The 19,039-nt window shown below is 34.7% G+C and overlaps 1 protein-coding gene across 6 annotated transcripts in view; it reads left to right on the top strand.

Moving 5' to 3' along the window:
* LOC150093872 (intersectin-1-like) overlaps window positions 1-19,039 on the top strand; it is a 510,882-nt gene that overhangs the window by 478,934 nt on the left and 12,909 nt on the right. For all 6 annotated transcript variants that reach the window (XM_090413144.1, XM_090413145.1, XM_090413148.1 and 3 more), the window contains one exon: window positions 8,921-9,096. In XM_090413144.1, the coding sequence (XP_090269270.1) occupies window positions 8,921-9,096 (176 nt within the window). The remainder of the gene's footprint in view (window positions 1-8,920; window positions 9,097-19,039) is intronic.

The raw sequence follows: 19,039 nt of genomic DNA, 5'->3' as shown, positions 1-19,039 counted from the left end.
AAATTGAATTTCATTTTGAAAAGAAAAACATGTAAGGAAGTTTTAGAGCGAATAAAAGTTGAGCAGCTCTCAGATGTGAACTGTAGACTAAAATACACCAAGATTATTGAAGAAAAAATGAAAGAGTGTGAGAACAGGAACCAAACCTTGGAGATTCAGTGGCAAGCCTTGAAGAAAACCCTAATTGATTCAGACAGCGAGGCATGTGGTAAGGTTGTCTGCAAGGATAGAAAATCAGAACTCCATGGTGGACACAAGAAGTTAAAGAGGCAGTGAAGGAAAAGAAGTAAGCATATCAAAAGTTCCTGGCAAATAAGTCAGGTTGTGCTCTTAGAGAATACAGAGACAAATGTAAGAAAGCTAAACAGTGTGTGAAACTAGTTAAACAAAAGTCATGGGAGGACTTTGGCAAGAACATAGAAAATAAATATCAAGATGGTGGCAAGATATTCTGGAGGTTGTTGAAGAAGCTTAGAAATGTAGGAAAAAGTGCTGTAAAAGGAGTTAGAGATGATAAAGGTGATATGAAAACTGGAGAAAAAGATATCCTTGAAGTATGGAGTAATTAGTAAGTAATAATATTTGGTTTACCGATCAAGCAGTGATCAATTTTATTAACTGAACCAACTAGTTTCGCCACACTTATCTGTTGGCATCTTCAGGGCACTTACATATAGGTTTAAACAATCTCACAATTATGCGTAACTGCAAAACTGACAAGAATAACTGTAAAAAACTGACTAGAATAATTACAAATAAAATAGTATCGAACGTGACTGAAACACATATCGCGTGTACAAGATCAGCTAGCTGTTGCTGAGGAACTTTCTGTAGTTTGTATTAAAGTTCATTTCTTCCGTTTTTTAAGGTTCTGATTAGGGCTTTCCATATCTCTTGGAGTATTAGGCCTTGATTTCTGTTAAGGTTGACAGTAGAACGGGCGACTGTGGCTGCTGCTTTGAAAATTCTTGAATGGTAATTTTCCTCTATGTAAGGGGAACAGCTTTTGTCCCACTCGATGACATGGTTAGTTGTAGAGAAATGAGACGATAGGCCAGAAATGTCCTGTCTGTTTTTTTTTGACATAGTCAATGTGCTCCTTTTGCCTGATTTAGAGGCTTCTCGAAGTCTGTCCGATGTAACTAGAGCCACATGAGCATGGAATATTATAAACTCCAGCATATTTATAGAAAGGATGGTTGTCTTTTGGAGTTTACGAATAGATTCTATTGGTTTAAATGTTACTCTTATTTTGTGTTGTTTGAGGAGATTGGCGAGCTTGTTGGAGATGCCGCTTACAAACGGAATTGCAATCGTTTTTATATATTGAATATCTTCTTGTTCTCTTTGTGGTGGTTCAGAGAAAAGGACTTTATTGACTAGTCTTCTTGGATAGCCGTTCAAGTACAGATTGTCGGAAATAAATTTTAACTCATCTTGAAGGGTCTTGTTGTCTGTTGTGATGCGAATCGCTCTTTTCTTTAACATGTGTACAATGCTGAGTTTATGTGTGATGTGGTGAGAGGAGTTGAAATGTAGGTAAGCGACCTGTATTGGTCGTTTTCTGTACACCGATAGATTTATACTGCCATCAATTTGTTTTTTGATTAAGATGTCTAAAAATGGAAGTTGTTTTTCTCTTTTAAGTTCCAGAGTGAATTTAATAGAATGATGGAAGGCATTGATCTTTTTCAGAAAATCATATATGTCATCTTTGTTATTGTTTCATACGATGAAGATATCGTCCACATATCTAAACCAAATTTTAGGTTAAGGAAAAATTTGCGATAAGATTTTGTTCTCTGTCTTCATGTGCTGACCTTCCATAAGGAGGTCAGCACATGAAGGTGAGAGTGGGCTCCCCATTGCCAAGCCTGTTAATTGCTGATAGATCTTATTTTTCCAAGAAAAATAGTTGGAGTTTAGGCAGTGAGCAAACAGTGATGTTATATCTTGTGGGAACAAGGTACTTAAGATGGTAATGACCTCTACTACAGGAACGTTTGTAAAGAGAGAGGTGACATCTAAGCTGGCTAGATGTCACCTCTAATACCAAAGCTTTTAACAAAAGCAGACAGACCCAGATTAAAAATATAACCACCTTTATACCACCCACAATGAGTCTAAACCTTCTCTACCAGACAACCAAGTTATTCTTAATTTCTCAAACCATATCTTAAAGAAACCTGAAATCAATATTCTCAGAAAAAAGGTTTTCAACTATGCAATAGCTCCTCAACAGATTCCTAAGGTAGATTTCATCTGTAGTCTAGAAAAGGAATCTCATTATTACTGCCTCACACAGCAAATGATCTAAGACTAAAAAGTTGTATAATACTTTCCTCTCACTATTCCACAAAACAAAACTTCTCATCACTAGATAAAAGAACTATTTGTGATTTAAAAAAGAACAAAGACATCATAATACTTAAAGCAGATAAAGGAAACAGTACTGTAATACTGAACTCAAAGGACTATGAGGACAAAGTCACCCATCTGTCTTGTCTGTATACCGTCTTTTAACAAAAGATCCAACATTAAAAAACCACAATGATACTGTTACACCCTGATATCTTGAGAATATAGAATTCTCAGCTATCATGGTGTAACATGAAGAATAAATAAAATAAATTAGAACCCTGCATAAAAGATAATAGTTGAATTAATTGAAAGAAAAGGAAAGATTCTTGCATCCAATAAAATATATAAAAAAATAAAGGTTTTGTTAAACTAACTAACAAAAGAAAGAATGTATAATATTGTGATATGATTTAAATAAGAAGAGTTTAATAAATAAGACAGAAAAGGATTAGTCATAAAAGATGGTATGTGAGGGGCTAGAGATTAAGTTATTAAGTAAGTTCATAGAAAATTTTTGGAAAGGGGATTAAATTAGAGGCTAGCAAAAGAAAACAACAGACTATCGCTCAGGGCCGATTCCCGGATTGAGACATCGTTACGGGCTCACTGATCAAAGGACGTTTGGCAGAAAAACGTCACCCTAATTGGTCGGTGAAGTAAAAACAAGAAGGGGCAGAGAAAAGAAGTTAGAAAAAGTGCCGTTAGGAGAAGAGGTATAAAAGGGTTGGGAACCACCCCCACCCCCCACCCCCACGAGGCTTTTTTGGTTTTGGTTTTGATTCTGTTCCAAGGGAGCCCTTCGCGAGCTCTTTCGTAGGGATTTCACGGTGTTTTCCTGAGTGGTGAGATAGGGGTTATATCTCCACGTCACAACACGGAAACGAAAGTGAGCGGAATTTCGGTTCCGTATTTCCTACGTGAGAACCAAAGAATGCCATATAGTCGAGGAAAAGAAAGCAAATTCTTTGTATTCCAACCTCAGTGACAACTACAAAAAACGGAAAGAAGTAAAGAAATCGATGTCCACGTGGCAAGTTGCACAGCCGATATATAGATGATTCAAAAAGTGTTCGGAGTTACGAAAAGTTAAGCCAGCGTAAGCCTAGTTCAATTCCAAAAAGAACGTAGGAGAAGCAGATTATCGGTGAGGTTATATCAAGATAGTTCAATCAGAAGAAGGCAAAGGCCCATATGAAAAACCCAAGAAAGAAAGGTACTGTAAAATATGTCTAATGTTAACTAAAATTTGTCTGTGATAAGTATCATTATTCTAATACGGAACTGTTGAAGTGACCAAGGAAAATTTATACTAGGACTTTAGTATCTGACAGAATATATTGAAAGTAAGCTTGCTAATGAATATTAATTAAGTGTCCTGAGAATTTTGCATGTCTATTGTAATGTATTGGAAAGTTAAAAATGTCATAGTTGTGTGTTAGTGCAGAAAAAGGTTTAGTTAATCTACTTAAGTATGAATGGTTAAATAGTGTGAATTAATCTTATTTGTCCATGTCAAATGAATTTACGTGTTGAATGTGTATGGTGGCATGATCATAATACTAGTTATGTGTTAGTGCAGTAAATGATTTAATTAATCTACTTAAGTTTGAATAGTTAAATAGTGTGAATTAATCTTATTTGTCCATGTCAAGTGAATTTATGAGTTGAATTGTTATGGCGGCATGATCGTGATATTCATTATAGGATCATAGCCTAATGTTAGTTTGTAAGTATTTAGTTTAGCATTAAATTGAGTAATCACAAAAAAAAAAAGATTTTGTACCATGTTAAGGAATTTAATAAACCTTTGTTCAATGATAAAGGAGTTGTCTGAAATTGATGCAATGCACCACTTGAAAAATACGAACCTAATCACGCGAGAAATTAATGTTAAGAAACGAGATAAAGTGTCACGACTGCAACATAGTTACACTTTCAGACATATTTGAGTTCTTTCTCCTTGTTTTCATATATAATATCTTAAACTAAATATCCCAAAAGGCGCAGTATAAATACAAATATTAGGGGTACTGAGGGGAGAAATAACTTAAGTATTAGTAAAAATTTTGGTCATATCTCGTGCGTAGATAATAGAACATAGGTAAGAGGAAATTACTAGATAGAATAAGAATTGTAAATCGGGACACAACATAAATGGTGCAGTTTGGCTGGATATAAAGTATATAAGAAAGTTAATAGAATAGAATAAGAAGAATAGGTCACAACAATGCCAATGAATTACTACGCAATTTATCTAACTGGCCAACAGACTTGATTAAAAAACTAAAATTGATGCATCCTTTAACTCCGAGACTATGGCGTGCCAAAAGTGCACAAAGATGATATCCCTTTACGCCCAATCGTTGATGCAATCAACTCTCCTACCTACTTATTGTCAAAACATCTCTCGAAACTCTTAACTCTTACAGCAACACATCCACAATTCAGAGAGTTACATTAAAAACTCTCATTGGATAAAGGATTAAACTAAATTTAATATAGTCTAACCAAGTGAAAAATAAACTTTCAACATCTTTCTCTAAATCCAGAGTAATTTAATAAAAAGGTGGCACACCGTTTGGCACCTCCTATAGGAGGAGATGACCTTGCTAATGCTTCTGCCTTGGTATCTCCACTGAAGAGACCTCAATAAAGGTCGAAACTAGTCTGGGTAGTGCCCCCCTCCCCATAAATACATAACATTATACATATCCGCAAGGAGATGTGTTTTGCATTATGGGAGATACTGAGATAGGAGTGTTGGTAGCTTGTCCCACCTTTGCAAGGAGTCGCCCGGTGTTGTACCACTTTACCCCAGTCCTGAAGACACTTTCAGGTGCAAACTTTGTTTGCACACACTTGGATAAAGGATTAAACTAAATTTAATATGAGATATATGATTTTCTGAAAAAGATCAATGCCTTCCATCATTCTATTAAATTCACTCTGGAACTTGAAAAAGAAAAACAACTTCTGTTTTTAGACATCTTAATCAAAAAACAAATTGATGGCAGTATAAATCTATCGGTGTACAGAAAACCGACCAATACAGGTCGCTACCTACATTTCAACTCCTCTCATCACATCTCAAATAAACTCAGCATTGTACACATGTTAAAGAAAAGAGTGATTCGCATCACAACGGACAACATGACCCTCCAAGATGAGTTAAAATTTATTTCCAACAATCTGTACTTGAACGGCTATCCAAGAAGACTAGTCAATAAAGTCCTTTTCTCTGAACCACCACAAAGAGAACAAGAAGATATTCAATATATAAAAACAATTGCAATTCCGTTTGTAAGTGGCATCTCCAACAAGCTCGCCAATCTCCTCAAACAACACAAAATAAGAGTAACATTTAAACCAATAGAATCTATTCATAAACTACTAAGATCTCCAAAAGACAACCATCCTTTCTATAAATATGCTGGAGTTTATAATATTCCATGCTCATGTGGCTCTAGTTACATCGGACAGACTTCGAGAAGCCTCTAAATCAGGCAAAAGGAGCACGTTGACTATGTCAAAAACAACAGACAGGACATTTCTGGCCTATCGTCTCATTTCTCTAAAACTAACCATGTCATCGAGTGGGACAAAAGCTGTTCCCCTTACATAGAGGAAGATTACCATTCAAGAATTTTCAAAGCAGCAGCCACAGTCGCCCGTTCTACTGTCAACCTTAACAGAAATCAAAGCCTAATACTCCAAGAGATATGGAAAACCCTAATCAGAACCTTAAAAACGGAAGAAATGAACTTTAATAAATACAAACTACAGAAAGTTCCTCAGCAACAGCTAGCTGATCTTGTACACGCAATACGTGTTTCACTCACATTCGATACTATTTTATTTGTAATTATTCTAGTCAGTTTTTTACAGTTATTCTTGTCAGTTTTGCAGTTATGCATAATTGTGAGATTGTTTAAACCTATATGTAAGTGCCCTGAAGATGCCAACAGATAAGTGTGGCGAAACTAGTTGGTTCAGTTAATAAAATTGATCAAAGCTTGATCGGTAAACCAAATATTATTATTTACTAATTTATGATCAAGAAAATAACCTTCATGATGAATATGGAGTAATTACTTCGAAAAATTGCTAAATGAAACAAGCAGTGATAGAAAAGTGGTAAAAAACACTCAACAGGCATACAGTCAGGAATACATATCCATACTTTAAGTAGAAAAAGCCATCAAACGCTTGAAATGTGGAAAGGCTCCAGGAATAGATGATGTTCGACCAGAAATGCTCATGTATGGAGGTATAAAAGTCCTTCATTGGCTGCACTGCATAGTTCAGAAGGCCTTGACAGAGGGATGAATTCCTGATGATTGGAGTAGAGCTCTCATAGTACCCATATATAAAAAGAGAAATAAAACTGAATGTGAGAATTACAGAGGTATATCCCTACTGAGTGTTCCTGGTAAAATTGATGCAAGTATACTTGAAAAACAGTTGAGAAGAATTGTGGAAGAAAAGCTTGGTGAAGAACAAGCTGGATTCAGGCCAAATAGAGGCTGTCAGGATCAGATCTTCACTGTATAACAAATAGTTGAGAAATCATGGGAATATAACAAAGATCTGTATTTACGTTTTGTTGATCTTGGCATATGATAAGGTGCTAAGAGAGAAGTTATTCAATACACTACAGTTATCTTTTGTTAATGGGACATTATAATAAGCAATACTTAGTCTTTATTTGAGTTGTAAGTCAGCAGTTAGAATTGAAGGAATTACAGGAAGATGATTTAATGTTAAATCAGGTGTGAGACAAGGATGTGCATTATCCCCTTTGTTATTCATTATCTATATGGATCACATTATGAAGGAAAGTGGTATTAAACCTGATATCAAAATTGCAGATGTTAATGTCAACTCTTTGCTTTATGTGGCCGATGTTATACTTCTAAATAAATCCGCTATAAGTCTGCAAGATTCCCTGATTAAATTGAATAACTGTTGTAATAGATATGTTATGAAGGTCAGCAATCATAAGACAATGAAAATAAGCAGACGCATTGAAAACATCAACTGTAACCTGGATGGTGAACTTATAGAACAAGTCAAACATTTCAGCTACTTAACCACAATTTTTAGTGAAGATGGTAAATTATATATGGAAATAGACAACAGAATCAACAAAGCTGGTATGGTGGGAAGTCAATTGGATAAATTCATATGGAATGAGAGAGAAATTAGTCGGAACACTAAATTAGCTGTATACATGACAGTGTTCAAACCAGTTTTAACTTATGGATCTGAGAGCTGGGTCAGAAGTAACACACTTGACCAAAGACTAGAGACCGCAGGTATGAGAGTCCTGAGAAAGGTTATAGGCATGAACAGATGGCATCAATGACAATATCATATTAAAAATGAGGTATTAGGAAAGAACTTGACATTGTCAGCATCCAGGAATGCGTTATCAGAGCTAATCTCAGGTGATATGGTCACTTAAACAGAATGGGAGAGGAAAGATTAGCAAAACAAGTGTTCTCTGCCAGGTTGGCAGAAAAAAGACCCAATGGCAGACCAAGATATAGGTGGATTGATATGGTAAAAAGTGCCTAAGACAATAGAAATGTAAGATCTGATAATGTTGGAGTCTTGACAAGTAACAGGCTTATTTGGAGGAAAATTGGAGTTAGTAATGATGTAAATTTTTCATATAGTACTATCATTTCCTGTACACCCCTTTATGGTACATGGCAGGAATTTGATGATGATCTCAACAATAATGGTGGCATAAAAATTCCAAGAATTTGGATAGCACATATTCAGCCTACTTAGTATCTGGCATACTTTAGGACTTTAAGTAATTTTCAGCTTATATTGGAAACTATTCCATAGCAATTTGTTGAAATGTATATGTATAATCACAGTTTTTTGTTATTTATTTTTTTTAATTAATTAATTTATTTATTTTTATATATATATATATATAAGCATGTCTCTCCATTCCGACTTAATTTCGTAACCTAATAGATAATAATAGGACTCTAGCTTTTTTTAATTTTTTTTTTTTTTTTAAACTTCACCAGGGGTCAGGCCAATAATTGTTGTAATGGTTGGTCAGTAACGTTAGCAAATCATATAGATTGTAGTGCAGATTGTTTCTCTGTATATATGTGTATGCTCCAGATGATGACCTTGATATGAAGGTCTAAACTTCGAGTGTTCATTTTGGTTTATATTAAACTAAAGTTTTGCTCTAACATGGTAGTTGTCTCCATTATTTTCCATAATGCATTTTGATCACCGTCTAAGCATGAAAGAATGGATTCAGTTATTATTATTTTTGCATTTATCATATTTTTATAACAATTTAAAACTGTGCTAGATTCAAATTATTATGGTAAACATTTAAAAATGACATGATTTATAAGAAAACATTTGGTGTCATAGGTTTCTATTGTTTATGCATGAGTACAACAGTTGACTTACATCCTCATCCTCAGTTGAATTACATTTTGTAAGTTTTTGATTATTTCCTAAATAATAACATACTCATATGAATTCATAATAGTAATTAGTTTAATGATTTATCTTTCAGAACAAGTAATATCTATATATGCTTTTGTTGCTCAACATCCTGATGAGTTATCATTCCAGAAAGGCCAAATAATAACTGTTCTTGGTAAAGATGATCCAGCATGGTGGAAAGGTGAACTAGATGGTTCTATAGGTCTTTTCCCTTCAAATTATGTAGAACCATTAAATAAGACTTCAGTAAGTATTTTAAAAGGTGTCTTTTGTAGTATTCACAAGTACAAAAGTTGTCAGACCCATAGTACTAAAGCACTACTTATGAAGAGAAAATTAGAAATAAAGAAAAAAGTAATTAACATTCATCTTGTCTATCCTATATATAGTTTAAAGTATTTCAGTAAATGCTTGATTTACTGAAGTTGGGTAGTATGTTACTAAAGAAGAATAAAGATAAATTAGTAGCTAAATAAAAAGATAAATTGGTAGCTTAATGACATGCGCCTTTTCAGTTAATGGAAGTTGAATTTTCAGTGAGATATCAGACAGATACTCTACAACATCAATAGTCTCTTACTGTTTTCTAGTATTTTGTGCAAGGGCAATGATGGGATATCGGAACTATCATCATCATTAATTTCCTGATATATATCCTCAAGGGGTGTACAGCAGTGGTTCTCAAACTTTTTACTCTGAGCTCCACCTGACAAAGGAGAAAACACTGTCAGCCCCCTCCCTGGTTTTATTTATCAAAATAGAAATCATACTAAGTTTGACGTTTTATTCAATTTATTTTGTGTTGTCTACATACTATTTAACAGTTTTTGACACAAAATAATTAAAGTATCACAATATTAGGCCTACAATAAAAATTAGTTTTAACACTTGTAATTAACCAAAATATGTATTGAAATGAAACAATATTTAACTAACAAGTATTTAATTTTTCTCTATAAAAATAATCAAACATTTAAATGTCAAAGTCTAATGTGATGGATGGGCCTGTTTTTGAGAACAAAGTTTATCAAAACATGGTATAATATCAGAAATGGCCACTCTAAGTTCTTTAGCAACATTTAGTCTTGAACGATACTTTGACTTCATAGCTGCCAAAGCAGAAAAGCCTTTCTCGCATAAATAAGTTGTTGCGAAAGGAATAAGGATCTTCAATGCTTTTTGGCTCAAAGTTGGGAATTCCTTACCATTATGTATCCAGAACTCTGACAAAGACAATTCCTTAAATTTACTTTTCGGTGAAGTATCACTAGTGAGATTGATGAGTTGTTCTTGCTCATTTACGTTCAGAGATGATGGCCCAGGTGTATTTTCGAAATGAACTTTCAACATTATGAGATGATCAAGTAGGCAGCTTTTTATCTCCATTGGAAGTACTGGATTATCAGTGTCTTGTACCATTAACACTAGAGTAGGGAACATGTCTAGCCTGTCACTTTCCATACTGTGTCTCCAGAGCTCTTAAATTTCTTATGAATGCCTTAACTTTGTCATTCCAAGAAAGTACAGTTGCCCCATTCCCTTGAAGTGTTGAGAATATTCAGTTTCTCAAATATATCTGTGAGGTAAGCCATTTTCGATAAAAAAAAATCCTTATTGCTGAAACTGTCTCCCAGTGAGTGGTTTTCCCCATTTAAAAAACAAAGCAACTCATGTCTCAACTCAAACATTCTCTTTAATGCCTTGCTTCTTGAAAGCCATTGAGCATCACTAAAAAACAACAAAGCAGTGTGTTCGGCACTCGTTTCCTCACACAGCATTTTAAAAAGTCTAGACTTCAGAGGATTTGTCTTGATAATATTGGCAGTTTTTAGAATCGTCTACAGCACTTCATGAAGGGGTGGACTGAGTTCTTTAGCTGCCAGAGCCTCCCAATGTATCATGCAGTGAGTCCATACTGCTTCAGGAGCAACAGCTTTAAGTTTTTCTTGTAATCCAGCACGGACTCCACACATTGAACGAGCTCCATCTGTACATATACCAGTGTACTTATCCCATGATATATCATTTACATTAAAGAAAGCATTAATCATGTCAAAAAGACTTTCAGCTGTTGTTGTTTTCAAGATAGGCTCACAGAAAAGCAATTCCTCTCATATATTACACTCATCAACAAAACGAATGTACGCAATCAAATGAACATCTTTATGAATATCAGTTGCTTCGTCCACTTGAAGTGCAAAGCTTGTCACGCAACTTCTCAATTAACTGCTGACATAAATCATCAGAAATATCTGAAATTCTTCTACAAACTGTGTCATTAGAGAGGGGAATATTTTTCAATTGTTGAGCAGAAGAGTCACCCAACATTGTTGATACCATGTCATTCATTGCTGGTAAAATCTGTGTTTCTGCAATTGTGTGTGGTTTCTTACATTTAGCAATTCTATGAGAAACCTGATAAGAGCCTAAAAGGGCCTTGGAAGTCACATTTGTAGTTTTAGCAAAGTTCTGTTGAGTGGACTTCAAGCCAGTAAGCTTTCTAACAAAAAAATCTTTTGGTTTATTTGTAAACTCAGGATGTTTGGTTTTAAGATGTCTCTTTAATTTGTTAGGTTTCATACTATCTGCAGCTAAAATACTTAAACAGATTACACATTGTGGACGTTCTTCATCATTGATTACAGTTTTCGTAAAGCCTAGTGATAAATGGTTCTCATCACTTTCTTGTTTTCACACTCCGAGTAGCTTCTTTCCCACCACTAGTTGAAGGAACACTGGTATCTTCATTTCTATCATTATTCAGGAAACGCTTCATGATCAATTGTTCATAATCAAGTCAACTTTAAGAGGTGAACAAATCAGCACAATTGCACTGAAACTTTGTATACATAAGAACACAATCTCAAACAGGTATAACTGCTGATCACCATTGACTCTGGCGACAAACTGCCCCCTCCCGGCCCAACAAACGGCAATGAGATGTAATTAAGTCGCTGCTTTCAGTTGCGCATGTATAGTGCTGCCTGGAAGAGGATGCAGCCGCTGCTGAACTATCAACACTGTCTCTGGTGCATGCGTTTTATAAGTGTGAGTGAAGAAAATAATTATTAGTTATTTTGAAATTCATGATAATTAAAACCTGTATCATCAAAAGTTAAGTTTTCTGTATTTTTATTTGTTGTTATTTTTAAAACTGATTTAGGGGCAGTTTTAATTTTTATCTGTAGGAAAGTATGCTGCACCCTCTTTCAAGCTATTCATGCCCCCCCTTGGAGGTTGCGTCCCACAGTTTGAGTACCAATGGTGTACAGAATTATGACAGTACCACATAGTTAAGTTTACAGCATTACTAATTTTCCTCCAGATAAATCTACCACTAATCCTCACTCCATTGTTGTCAGATAATACATCAGTCCAATTAGACCTTGGTCTTACTCTGGATCTCCTTCCTACAAAACCTGGCATCAGACACCTGTTTGGCTAACCTTTCCTCTTCCATTCTGTTTAAGTGGATCATACCACCTTACATTAGCTCTGCTTACACATTCCTGAATGCTAACAATGTCAAGTTCCTTTTTAATATCTTCATTTTTAGTGTGATTCTGCCATTAAATCCACCTGATCACCTCTCTGATTTTTTCCAGAACTCTTGTCTCCAGTCTGTGATCAAATGCTTTATTTCTAAAACAGTTCTTAGATCCATAAGTTCAAATTGATTTGAACAGTGTCTTGTATACATCTAATTCATTGTTTGACTAATTTCTCTGTTATTTTATATAAATGTATTCAGTTGACTCTGGACCATACCAACTTTGCTAATTCTGTCATTTCATATAAATGTATTCAGTTGACTCTGGACCATACCAACTTTGCTAATTCTGTTATTTCATATAAATGTATTCAGTTGACTCTACACCATACCAACTTTGCTAATTCTGTTATTTATTTCTATATTTAATTTTTGCCTCCTTCACTAAAAATTGTGCCTAAATACATGAAATGTTTTATAATGAGTAAGCAGATTTTTTTACCAAAAAACGAATGTGACAAATGATAACCTCTACAACCGTGTTATAAATAATTATTTTAATTTCCCGATGTTTCAACCTTCATATTAAGGTCATCTGGAGTATACACATATATATACAGAAACAAGCTAAATTACATTTCACATAGTATACTGAAGAGACAATGATTTGATCAACGGTTATTCTAGTGGCCTGACCTCTATTGAAAATAAATTAAAATGACAATAAATAAATGAAATAAAATAAATTAACTACATCATAGCTATATTCTATTTAAGACAACATCAGGAAAACATTTTTTCATATAGATAGTTTTGTTACAGTGTAAATGATGTCCTAATTTAACATAACAATTGTTATATTAGATTTAGGATCCTGGATTGCCTATGGTTCTATTTAAAATTAACTCTTAGGGAGAAAGATTAAGCGGGTAGAATATGTGCCTTCCATATGTTTGGGATTTTTAGACCATCTTATGATTGATAAGCATCTCACAGGTCTCCTTAAATTTACATTCGTACCATGTTTCGGTGTGATGTAGACAACAGGTACTTTTCCAGTCAATTCTATGTAGTGTTCAGGGCATGATCAGAAAGACCAGCTTGACCATAGTTATTATATTTAATGTGTTATGTTCCCTTTTTTCTGATAGGAATTGTGTGTCCTGTTTTCCCTATATAGGGCAAATTACGGTGCATTGAATACGTTATACCCCCAGGGTGGGCCAGTGGAGGGAGTGGATCCTTGGATGTGTTGAGTAAGTTCTTTAATTTTGCAGGAGGTTTAAAGGTGGCTTTAAGGTTGTATTTTGTAGTATTCTGTTTATTTTGTCTGATATCCTTTTAAATGTAAGAATGGTTACAGTTTTATTTATAACTGTTTATAAATAAAACTGTAACACAGAAGGTTTAGTCATGTTTTATATTATAGTCTTGTTTATTTTTGTTTATAAGTAAAGTCTTGTACAGAATTTTGTTGATAGTATTTTGGTTTTAATAACCATTTTTAGTAAGGTATTGCTGATAACTTTTAATTCATCTTTAAATCCTTGTTCATTGGAGCAAATATTCAAAGCCCTATTTTTTAGTGTGTTAACAACCCCTAGTTTTTACATTGGGTGGCGGTAGGAGTTTTTGTGAATATATTGGCCAGTTTGTGATGATTTCTAGATACACTTGTCCAACAGGGACAAGTATATCTAGAAATGGGTGGGTGGGTGTGTTCTGCTTTTCAATGTCAATTGTGAATTGTATGTGTTTGTGTTGTTTGTTTAGGTGGCTGAGGAAAGTGTCTGGCAGCCATGAAGCCAGATAGTGAAAACCTCGTCAACGTATCTAAGCCAGACTTCAGGTTTTCAAGGAGAGGAATCTAGAGCACATTGCTCAAAATGTTCCATGTAAAAGTTAGCAATGGGCGGGGATAATGGTGAGCCCCATGGCTGTTCCTTCTTTTTGTAGGTAGAAAGTGTTTTGCCACACAAAGCCAGAATGTAGTACGTGTGCTAAGAGCGCCATGATATCAGGAGGAAATTTTTCCTGTAAAAGAAGGATTGTGTCATTGATTGGGACATTTGTGAAGAGGGCAGAGACGTCAAAAGTGACTAATAAATCATCTGTTTCCAGTGAGATGTCTTTGACTTTGTTTACAAAGTGTTGTGTGTTTTTGTTATAGGAGGGGGAAATGACTTACCAATGAGTGTTGATGCTAATTTCTTGGTTAGGTGATAATTGTGACTGTCGGCGGAGTAGTGTGTTTTGTTTGTAAATCTTTGGTAGACCATAAATTCTCGGGGAACGAGCATAGTGTGGAATTAATTTTTTAACGGTATCTTTGGGCCATTTCGTGATGGATTTAAGTAGCTTCTCCATTTTCTTTTTTATTCAATTGGGTGGGTCATAGTTAACTAGTTGATAGGTGCTGTTGTCTGAGACTATTAGATTCATTTCTTTCAAATAAGCAGTTTGATTTAGAATAACTGTGGCACTCCCTTTATCGGCTCTAGTAATTACAATGTCCGGATTTAATTTTAGTGATTTGACCACTGTCAATTCCGATTTTATTAGGTTGCTAGTTATTGTTTTAGTATAATTTAAATTTAAAATGTTAGATGTTTCCAAACATACTTTATCTGCTATGGTGGTAGGGATAAATCTTATGTTTCTTTCTATATGGTAAATAAAATCAAGTTTGTTAATTGTTCTGGGTGCCACAGCAAAGTTTAAACCTTTGCTGAGTACCGTGAGCTCATCATTGTTCAGGGTTTGGTTCGACTGGTTGACTACCTGACTGTTCGCTGAAGGCAGTTGGTGGCTCCTCTTGACCCTTGCTTCTGGTTGGTTGTTGTTATTACTGGCTTGTGGTTGGCTGTTATCGTTTACTGCAGAAGAATTCAAATACGTCCTTTAGTTTTTCGAATTTTGTCAATCTTTAAGTCAAAGAAATTTGGATATGAGTTTTGCCTTTTTTGTTTCCTTGATATGATTTGCCGAGTTGTCCGTAATTCTCTCAAGGATATTCCAAATATCTGGGTTCAAACAGCTTGAAAATTCAGAACTTAAATTTAAATCAAACTACTTATTTGGAAGAAATGAATAGTCTCGGATAACAGCACCTATCGACTAGTTAACTATGACCCTAACAATGGAATAAAAAAGAAAATGGAGAAGCTACTTAAATTCATCTCCACATGGCCTGAAGATACCATTCAAAAATTAATTCCGCACTACACTCTCTCCCTGAGAATTTACGGTCTACCAAAGATTCACAAACAAAACACACCACTCCAGCCGATAGTTGAAGGTATAGACAGTGCCAATTATCACCTAGCCAAGAAATTAGCATCAACACTCAAGGATGTGGTAGGTCATTCCCCCTCCTATATTAAAAACACACAACAATTTATAAAAAAAATCAAAGACATCACACTGGAAGCAGATGATTTATTAGTCACTTCTGACGTTTCTGTCCTCTTCACAAATGTCCTAATCAATGACACAATCCGTCTTTTACAGGACAAATTCCCTCCCAATATCACGGCGCTCTTACCTCATGTACTGCGTTCTGGCTATTTTGTGTAGCAAAACACTTTCTACCTACAAAAAGAAGGAACAGCAATGGGTTGTTCCTTCTTCTTTTTTTTACTCTTGTGTAACAGTTCCTACATATTCAGTTTTAATTATGTAATGGTTCATGTTTACTTTTTTTTTTATTGTATTTTTTTGTTCTTCTAACCCAGAATAAGAAGCCACTAGCATGTGTTGCGAAACTAGTTGGTTTAACTATCTATATTATCATGACCTATTGAACCCTGTGTTAGTTATCACTTGACATGTTTTAATTATTCTATAGGTTCTCTGTTCAGGATGCAGTTGAAATTTTCCATGTTTCTGCTTGTTTTCATAGGCAGAAACATGTCTTCATACCAAATTTGTTACAGCTGTTATTCAGTTTAGTTAAAGAATCCCAAAGATTTGCTCTGGATTTGTTCGGGTTTTAATGCTACTTTCTTTCATAATGTGATCCACCATATAAATGATGAATAAAATTTGAAGTAGTATGCACCCTTGTGTGCACCTGATTTTAAATCAAACCATCTTCCTGTATTCCTTCAGTTCTAGCTGCTGACCTACAACTTAAATGTAATGCTGTATATGATATTTGTTTTACCTTGTATAAATTTAACAGTTTGTAAAACATTTCTCTTGCACGTTGTACAAGATCCCTGTTATATTCCTACAGTTTCTCAACTATATGTTGTAAAGTGAAAATGTGATCTGGTAGTCCCTATTTGGCCTGAATTTTGGATAAATAGTGTAGAGCTCTCATAATCCCCATTTATAAAAAAAGGAAATAACACTAAATGTGAGAATTAAGGAATTTCTCTGCTAAGTGTTTCAGTTAACATCTATGTAAGTATACCTGGTAACAAGCTTCAGTGTTATTTCCTTTTTTTTTATAAATGGGGATTATGAGAGCTCTACACTATTTATCCAAAATTTGACCTCACCAGGCCTTCTGAATTGTGCAGTATAGTCATGTAAAACTTTTATCTCCATATGTGAGCATTACTGGTCAAATATGATACTTCAGCTTCCCTTTTCCTATTTTTGATGGTCTTTCTACCTCAAGTATTGATATCTTTTCCTGATTGCATTCTACTTAAATATTTTCTACCTCTGTTTGGTGACATCTTGTTTCATTTAATAATCTTTCAAAGTAATTACTCCAGACATCTGAAATGTCTTTATTTTCATTCTTAATCTTCTCTGAAATCTTTTCCATTTTTTCCTCCATTTCTAAGCTGCTTCAATAATCTCCAGAATATTTTGCTACTTCATGATATTTGTCTTTCATATTCTTACTCATCTTCCCATGACTTTTGTTTAGCTACTTTTACACATATCATCTCTTTTACATTTTACTCTATTCCTTTCATGGCATTTGTTAACTTACTTGCTAGGAATATGTTTTCTTCTTTTGCACAACTGCCTCTTTAATCTCTTTTGTCCATCGTAAAGTTCTGATTTTTCTATCCTTACAAACAACTTCACCATGTGCCTTCTTAGCTGAATCAGTCAATTTTCTTCATTTTGCCACTGAGGCTGCAATGTTTGGCTTTTGTTTTCAAACTCTTTCATTTTTTTCTTAAATAGTTTTGTATAATTCAGTCTATAATTCTTATGATCACTTCCCGTTTCAAATCTCCTACATACTCTTGTATCCTAAAGCAGTGTAAAGATATCAACAGTAACATAGCCTGTAACTGATTTCTTGTCTTCTCTCCAAGTGCATATCTCTGTTGAAACATGTTAGTGATGACTACCAGGCCTCACCATTATTATTATTAGCTTTGTCCATTTCTCAAAATTCCAAAACATTTATATATTATACCTGGGATTCATTTCCTACCCTGCTGTTTGGATCTCCAACAAGGATCAACTTTTCCCTATTCTTTATACCAGCTTCTTTCTCTAATGATTCAAAAAAAATTCTGTCACTTCTTCCTTAATAAAACCTTCTTTGAGGACCTTTAGGCTCAAAACGTTTCATTGTCCATTTCCTAATTTGAAATTTGTCCATGTATCTGCTTGATCACTATTGCCTGACTATAACATACTATATTTATTATTTAGCAGGATCTCACCTGTTTTAGTTTTTTTTTTTTGTCTCAGTAACACCAATTTTGTCCACTTGGTACTTCTCTATTCCTTCTACCAGTCTGATTTCCATTCTGCTGATACCCTTATGTTGATGGTGCTTATTTTCAGTTTCTGATGTTCTGGTGCTGTGTTGGTTCCAGTTGCTCACTTTTTACTGTTTTGCCTAGGTTCCTGGTGCAAACAATTGGAGGTATTTAACTTGGCAATGCCTCAGCCTTCAATTGTTTGCACCAGGAACCTAGGCATCATGTTGTACCTTCATGTTTATTTCTGGTTTAAGCCAGTGTAGTTACAGTTTGGTTGACTAAGTCCCAAATTGTCAGCTCATTTTCATTTGTTCATTACCCAGTGGGTGCCCATTAGGATGCAGGAGGCAGCACAGATTGGATATTAAGTCAAAAGCTACAGTCGGTTCTTCTTTCCTTAAAGGCAATATGGAGGTCTCCTTCTGATTATCTGGCTTTGACACTTAAGAGATTCCATGGAAATGTGTGCAAATATTAAACTCTCACCTTTGATGCTACCAGAACACAGTACTGTTTTATTTTGTGTAAGATCTCACTTACTCCCTTTTACTTTTGCCAAAATTCAGATCTCCAGTCAGAACCAGATTTTTCTTCTTGGTTGACTTATTTTCCAGCTGTTCTTGGCAAGAACATATTTCATCTGTAGCCTCCTCTTCCTTGAAAAGAGTGTCCTCTTCTGTCTAAACCACTACCTGTCACTTTTGCAACTCCTAATACTACATAATTTCCAAATATGACCAGTATAAATATAACCCTCATTACAACACAATGTGCTACATGTGAATAAGTAGTTAGGAAAGAAAAAGTTAATGTTTCTTGAACAGCTGAAGTCTTTAGTCCTTGGGGAAAATAGTGTGAGGAAAATTGTTCCAAAGAACAGAGGTTGGAAGAGATTCTGAATTTAGGAATGTTGATCAGCAACCTCATAATTTTTGCATGCTTCAGATCATGGTAGCTAGTTTGTGGAGCAGTACCTATAGAAAAGGCATAAATCAGAAGGAGAGTTTGAGAAAAT

This window comes from Typopeltis vanoorti, chromosome 23, assembly GCF_054136105.1.
Source record: "Typopeltis vanoorti isolate ZY-2024b chromosome 23, IOZ_Tvanoo_1.0, whole genome shotgun sequence".
Lineage (NCBI taxonomy): Eukaryota > Metazoa > Arthropoda > Arachnida > Uropygi > Thelyphonidae > Typopeltis > Typopeltis vanoorti.
This window is presented reverse-complemented; position numbering and strand designations above follow the sequence as displayed.